Source organism: Littorina saxatilis, linkage group LG9, assembly GCF_037325665.1.
Source record: "Littorina saxatilis isolate snail1 linkage group LG9, US_GU_Lsax_2.0, whole genome shotgun sequence".
NCBI lineage: Eukaryota > Metazoa > Mollusca > Gastropoda > Littorinimorpha > Littorinidae > Littorina > Littorina saxatilis.
Genome location: NC_090253.1, coordinates 51,702,702 through 51,710,201, shown reverse-complemented (window position 1 = coordinate 51,710,201; position 7,500 = coordinate 51,702,702). Strand labels below are relative to the sequence as shown.

Below are 7,500 nucleotides of genomic sequence, written 5' to 3'. Positions count from 1 at the left end.
AAACAGTTGAGAAGCAGACGATCTCTGAGATCTCTGTTCGTCTCATTTGTATGATAACGATTCACTTGCAAACTAAAGTATACAATTTAGTGTGTTAGTGGTAAATGTAAATAGAAATGTGTAATACAGACAAAGCAAACAAATAAACGTGTTTTTCTCGTGAAAATGTTGCGTTGTGCGGGTTTTGGGTGACCGCGTGATGTACACAAAGCAAAGTGCGGGACGGACTCTGCTCTGTGCTGTTGTTACACTGGCAATTTCAAAACACGAGAACAACGATTTCGTTATGCGGGCAGCCACGGGGGATGCATGTATTTTTCAAATGGTTGTAAAACATGTCTTGTATTTATCACCGTACTCAGGCCCTGTTCTTTTTTTCGTCACACCTAAAACCGTTATTTCTTGTGAGCGACGCAGCATTACATAGGGAAATTCCGCAACAACTCAGGAGCGGATCAGTTGCTTTGTAAGGGGGGGGGGCACTTTGAATCGAAAGTGAATGTGATGGGCGCGAAGCGCCCGAATTTGCTAGGGGGGTCCGGGGGCATGCCCCCCCGGAAAAAATTTTTGCCCAAAGAAGCAAAATGGTGCTATCTGGTGCCATTTGAACTTAGAAATGGTCATAGAATCAGCATAGAAAAATCTTTTTTTTTTCTTCTTCTTTTTTTTTTTTCGGGGGGGGGGGGGTGGCACGTGCCCCCTGTGCCCCCCCCCCCCCTCGTCCGCCCCTGAAACTAAACAGATACGTCTGTTGCTGGCCCTTCTTCTTTCCAACGCGAACACGCTGACGTCTAAAGACAAAATAGCGTACACACAGATACGCGTCATTATGTCAGTAATGTTGTCACCTAAATCTATGTCCCTTATTATAAATGCTTCCCAGCGTAATGACAACCTGTTCCGAGAAGGAAGTTAGTAAAGGTGATTAGGTCAAACCAACAATGGGAACTTACGTGTAATGTCAACGCGGGGCTTGCTTGTTTATATCGTATCCAGGTTTCCCAATTGCTTCGTTTCCGGCCGATTTATGTGGAGCACGTGATGCGCACACAAAATATTGGCGGTCTAGAAGTGTCGTCTGCGCAATGATCGCGGCGGCTTTCTTAACCGCCAAGGACGACCACGCACGTTGTGAGACGTCATTCGTTAGACCAGGCTCAATTCACGACTCGTAGTGGGGTTTGGGACTGAGTGCATAGTGGCCGACATTACTAGTATCGTTTTTCCCATTTTAATTTGTTTGGGGAGGGGGGGAGGGGGAGGGGGGATGAGGGAGGGGGAGGGGGGGGTAGGGTTGTTCAAAGAGGGCGTTGGTTGTTTTCTCGCCAGGAAGCGGTTCGGGACGGCTTTTTGTTTCCAACAGCAGAGAGGAGCAGCGTGATGAAGCTCATTCCCTCACTTTGATTTGATTGATAGCTTTTCGTGCGGTGCGTTTGCGGGCAATTTTTGCCATGTGAGTCAAGATTAATGTACAGGGGATTTCCCCCGTTCTCCAGATTAGTACATTTGCCAGAAACTCGCCCCAAACGGCCAGATCAACAGTATCCCTTCCATTTGGGACATTGTTCTTGAATTGTGTCTGTAGACGGGCGCAGTGGCGTGGTGGTAAGTGAGTTCGAATCCCGGTCGCTGCCGCCTGGAGGGTTAAGAGTGGAGATTTGTCCGATCTCCCAGGTCAACTTATGTGCAGACCTGCTTGTGACTTAAATGCACAAGACCAAGTGCGCACGGAAAAGATCGTGTAATCCATGTCAGAGTTTGGTGGGTTATAGAAACACGAAAATAGCCAGCATGTCTACCCCGAAAACGGCGTATGCTGCCTGAATGGCGGGATAAAAACGGTCATACACGTACAAATCCACCCGTGCTAAAAACATGAGTGAACGTGGGAGTCTAAGCCCATGAACACAGAAATTAATATGTAAGCGCCTAGGGCTATATCTAGATTAGGCGCATAAAACAGATCACAATAATAATAATAATAATGAACAAAGAAGAAGAAGAAGAAGAAGAAGAATCGTGTCTGTCACAACTAAATCCCTCCTCACCTTCGGAAACTGCGGGACGAAAAGCCCCGTCCTGGTCATCGCCTCTCGCTGCCATCAGAAAGGCGGCGTAGAAATGACGAACCAGGGAGTCCCCCATGAAGTATACTGTAGACCCCTTCAGGACCTTACACGCCTCTTCCACGCTCATCTTCTTGGGCTGACAGCGAGCGTCCTCCGTCCGCCATGCTGAGAACTCAGCGTGAATTTGCGCGCGCATGTCGTAACATCCGTCGCATGCGCAGTCTTTGACTGGTTTGCTGACGCAAGCAGTTTTGTAGCAGCACGGCGTCGGTCCGTCTGGGTCGCACATTGCTCGCCATTGTTCGTTTGGATGGGGGAAGGTGATGTTCCCGCAGAGTCCGTCCTCCCGCTCAAGGTTTAATGGCAGGCCCCTCTGCTTGCGTGTCTGAGACAGAAAGAGCAATGAAAACAGATCTTTATTTGGTGTTGTGATGTGAACAAAAACAAAAATTAACAGATACAACACACATAAAACAAGAGGCGAAGCCTTCAAGGCTCACGTAAGAAATCGACAAACAGTAACACAAACTCAATCACTCCGTCACACACACACACACACACACACACACACACACACACACACACACACACACACACACACACACACACGCACACAGTAAGCATAGGTGAAACTGTGCAAGAAAGCGAGACACTAGATCTAGATCTGTCTGTCTGCATGTAGCCTACTTACCGGGACACGACTGTCAACTAGTCTCGGCCCGCTCAAAATAATGACCTTCAGTAATTCCTTCCCGTGACGTCTAACCCTCTTACGCCATAATGTGACGTCTTCAAATGACGAAATGTTAAAGTTTCTACCACAGACATAAACTCGCACATACGCACAGACAGACAAAGTTACGATAGCACAGGCTACACTTCGTGAGCCAAAAACAGTAACGGTAACTAAATCCTGTGTCTGACTGTGAAAAACAAACAAGTCGCGTAAGGCGAAATTACTACATTTAGTCAAGGTGTGGAACTGAACGCACTGCATTTTTTCACAATGACCGTAGTCAGGCATGAAAACTGAAAAAAAAAAATATACTGAAAACAAAATTCGAAGGCGCGTAGCGCCAAGTTTCGCAGGCGCGTAGCGCCAAGTTTCGCAGGCGCGAAGCGCCAAGACTTCTAGGGGGGTCCGGGGGCATGCCCCCCCGGAAATTTTTTTGTTCAAGGGTGCAATTTGGTGCAATCTGGGGCTATCTGAGCCTTAAAATTGGATTCAAACATGGCCCCAAAACTATTTTACTATAACAATGACTAGGAAAAAAAAAAAAAAAAAAAAAAAAAAAAAACCTAAAAAAAAAAAAAAAAAGGAAAAATACTGAAAATAAAACAAAATACGGTTTATTTTTTTCAAAAATACGGAAAATACGGAGAATTTTCATGCCTGGTAGTCCGCCGCTTGTGCATAACGGAGTGAAACTGACGAGCCTGCTCAGCGCAGTAGTGGTTTCGCTGTGCTGAATAGCATGCTTTTCTGTATCTCTCTTCGTTTTAACTTTCTGAGCGTGTTTTTAATCCAAACATATCATATCTAAATGTTTTTGGAATCAGAAACCGACAAGGAATAAGATGAAAGTGTTTTTAAATCGATTTCGGAAATTTAATTTTGATCATAATTTTTATATTTGTAATTTTCAGAGCTTGTTTTTAATCCAAATATAACATATTTATATGTTTTTGGAATCAGGAAATGATGTAGAATAAAATGAACGTAAATTTGGATCGTTTTATATAAAAAAAATTATTACAATTTTCAGATTTTTAATGGCCAAAGTCATTAATTAATTTTTAATCCACCAAGCTGAAATGCAATACCGAAGTCCGGCCTTTGTCGAAGATTGCGTTACAAAAATGTCAATCAATTTGATTGAAAATTGAGGGTGTGACAGTGCCGCCTCAACTTTTACAAAAAGCCGGATATGACGTCATCAAAAACATTTATCGAAAACAAGAAAAACAAGTCGCGTAAGGCGAAAATACAATATTTAGTCAAGTAGCTGTCGAACTCACAGAATGAAACTGAACGCAATGCCATTTTTCAGCAAGACCGTATACTCGTAGCATCGTCAGTCCACCGCTCATGGCAAAGGCAGTGAAATTGACAAGAAGAGCGGGGTAGCAGTTGCGCTAAGAAGGATAGCACGCTTTTCTGTACCTCTCTTTGTTTTAACTTTCTGAGCGTGTTTTTAATCCAAACATATCATATCTATATGTTTTTGGAATCAGGAACCGACAAGGAATAAGATGAAAGTGTTTTTAAATTGATTTGGACAATTTAATTTTGATAATAAGTTTTATATATTTAATTTTCAGAGCTTGTTTTTAATCCGAATATAACATGTTTATATGTTTTTGGAATCAGCAAATGATGGAAAATAAGATAAACGTAAATTTGGATCGTTTTATAAATTTTTATTTTTTTTTACAATTTTCAGATTTTTAATGACCAAAGTCATTAATTAATTTTTAAGCCACCAAGTTGAAATGCAATACCGAAGTCCGGGCTTCGTCGAAGATTACTTGACCAAAATTTCAACCAATTTGGTTGAAAAATGAGGGCGTGACATGCCGCCTCAACTTTCACGAAAAGCCGGATATGACGTCATCAAAGACATTTATCAAAAAAATGAAAAAAACGTTCGGGGATTTCATACCCAGGAACTCTCATGTCAAATTTCATAAAGATCGGTCCAGTAGTTTAGTCTGAATCGCTCTACACACACACACACACACGCACACACGCACATACACCACGACCCTCGTTTCGATTCCCCCTCGATGTTAAAATATTTAGTCAAAACTTGACTAAATATAAAAACATCCGGGGATATCATTCCCAGGAACTCTCACGTAAAATTTCATAAAGATCGGTCCAGTAGTTTGGTCTGAATCGCTCTACACACACACGCACAGACACACACACAGACACACACACAGACACACACACAGACACACAAACACACACACACACACACACACAACACACACACACACACACACACACACACACACACACACACACACACACACACATACACCACGACCCTCGTCTCGATTCCCTCTCTATGTTAAAACATTTAGTCAAAACTTGACTAAATGTAAAAACAATGAAATATCTTTTTTTTGCATTATGATGCTCAATCAATCAATATGAAGCTTATATAGCGCGTATTCCGTGGGTACAGTTCTAAGCGCTTGTCGAAGAGTTGTCAACACAGGACTAACAAGTCGCGTAAGGCGAAAATACAACATTTAGTCAAGTAGCTGTCGAACTCACAGAATGAAACTGAACGCAATGCAACGCAGCAAGACCGTATACTCGTAGCATCGTCAGTCCACCGCGCACGGCAAAGGCAGTGAAATTGACAAGAAGAGCGGGGTAGCAGTTGCGCTGAGAAGGATAGCACGCTTTTCTGTACCTCTCTTCGTTTTAACTTTCTGAGCGTGTTTTTAATCCAAACATATCATATCTATATGTTTTTGGAATCAGGAACCGACAAGGAATAAGATGAAGGTGTTTTTAAATTGATTTGGACAATTTAATTTTGATAATTTTTATATTTTTAATTTTCAGAGCTTGTTTTTAATCCAAATATAACATATTTATATATTTTTGGAATCCGAAAATGATAAAGAATAAGATGTACGTAAATTTGGATCGTTTTATAAATTTTTTTTTTTTTTTTACAATTTTCAGATTTTTAATGACCAAACTCACTCATTAGTTTTTAAGCCACCAAGCTGAAATGCAATACCAAACCCCGGCCTTCGTCGAAGATTACTTGACCAAAATTTCAACCAATTTGGTTGAAAAATGAGAGCGTGACAGTGCCGCCTCAACTTTCACGAAAAGCCGGATATGACGTCATCAAAGACATTTATCAAAAAAATGAAAAAAACGTATGGGGATTTCATACCCAGGAACTCTCATGTCAAATTTCAAAAAGATCGGTCCAGTAGTTTAGTCTGAATCGCTCTACACACACACACAGACAGACAGACAGACAGACACACACACATACACCACGACCCTCGTCTCGATTCCCCCCTCTACGTTAAAATATTTAGTCAAAACTTGACTAAATATAACAAAGAAACTAACATCTACAGACGGACACGAACCCTATCACACACTAGCAAACCCTGGTAAACATACAACAAACAACTGTTTAACAACAATGTACACATCAATAGCTAGGTCCAAACAAAATAATATTAAGCACAAAGAAAACACCTCTCACAGAGCACAGCACAAGAATGTCTTTTGGGGCACAACACATCACGTCGAGCATGAAAGTCGCAGCCAGCTACGGGAAGAACTGAGTCTTCAACCTACTCTTGAACGCGTCAAGAGAGGGGCTCTGGCGCAGCTCAAGCGGCAGGGAGTTCCAGACGGAGGGGCCCGCGGAGGGAAATGCACGCTGACCAGCAGATGCGAGTTTCGAGCGAGGGATGTGGAGGCGGAGAGGGTCAGCAGCAGAACGAAGGGGACGGTCGGAGGGCTGGGTGTACAGGTCCAGGGAGGATTGAAGGTACTCGGGAGCAGAGTCGTTGAGACACTTGTAGACCAGAGTGGACAGTTTGTAGGAGATTCGGGTGTTGACAGGGAGCCAGTGCAAGGAGCGAAGTAGGGGGGTGATGTGGTCTCGCTTCGTCTTCCTCAACGTCAGCCTGGCAGCGGCGTTGACTCGTTGTAGGCCATGAATGGATGAGGCGGGAAGGCCAGCCAGAAGGGAGTTGCAGTAGTCCAGACGACTGAAGATGAGGGAGACAACCAGCTTGACACAGGCGTCGTGGGTGAGGTAGCGACGAATGGAGGCGATGCGTCGTAGGTGGAAAAAGCAGGTCTTGATGATGAAGGAGATGTGTGTCTGCATGGAGAGAGTGGAGTCGAGAAAGACGCCAAGGCTCTTGACAGCAGGGGAGAATGGAACAGTCGCGTCATCCAGCTGGAGGTCGGTCACAGTGAGGGAAGCAATCTTCTGTCGTGTTCCAACGAGAAGGGCCTCCGTCTTCTCACTGTTCAGCTTCAACTTGTTCTCAGTCATCCAGTTCTTGATGTCAGTGAAACAACTGGAGATGGATCCAAGGAGATCGTCAACGTCCTCCGGCTTGGCGCTGTTCTGGAGCTGCGTGTCATCGGCAAAGGAGTTGTAGTTCAGGCCGTGGCGTTCGATGACCGGGGAGAGGGGTTGGGTGTACAGGGTGAAAAGGACAGGGCCGAGGACAGATCCTTGTGGGACGCCGAAGCGGACAGGGACAGGCTGAGAAGAGAACGAATCAGTGGTGACAGTCTGAGAGCGGTTCTGGAGGTAGTTCCGGAACCAAGAGAGGGCGGTGTCGTGAATGCCGAACGTGGAACTGAGGCGATCGACGAGTAGCTGGTGGTCGATCGCGTCGAAGGCCGCGGAAAGGTCCAGCA

General features: G+C 44.2%; 1 protein-coding gene and 1 long non-coding RNA gene across 2 annotated transcripts in view; one reads left to right on the top strand and one right to left on the bottom strand.

Annotated features, from left to right (window-relative positions):
• LOC138976400 (uncharacterized) overlaps window positions 1-7,500 on the bottom strand; it is a 14,697-nt gene that overhangs the window by 3,524 nt on the left and 3,673 nt on the right. The window contains exon 2 of the mRNA XM_070349253.1: window positions 2,049-2,454. Within this exon, the coding sequence (XP_070205354.1) occupies window positions 2,049-2,454 (406 nt within the window). The remainder of the gene's footprint in view (window positions 1-2,048; window positions 2,455-7,500) is intronic.
• LOC138976412 (uncharacterized) overlaps window positions 2,467-7,500 on the top strand; it is a 556,176-nt gene continuing 551,142 nt past the window's right edge. Inside the window, exon 1 of the long non-coding RNA XR_011458981.1 lies at window positions 2,467-3,465. This is a non-coding gene — a long non-coding RNA (uncharacterized lncRNA). The remainder of the gene's footprint in view (window positions 3,466-7,500) is intronic.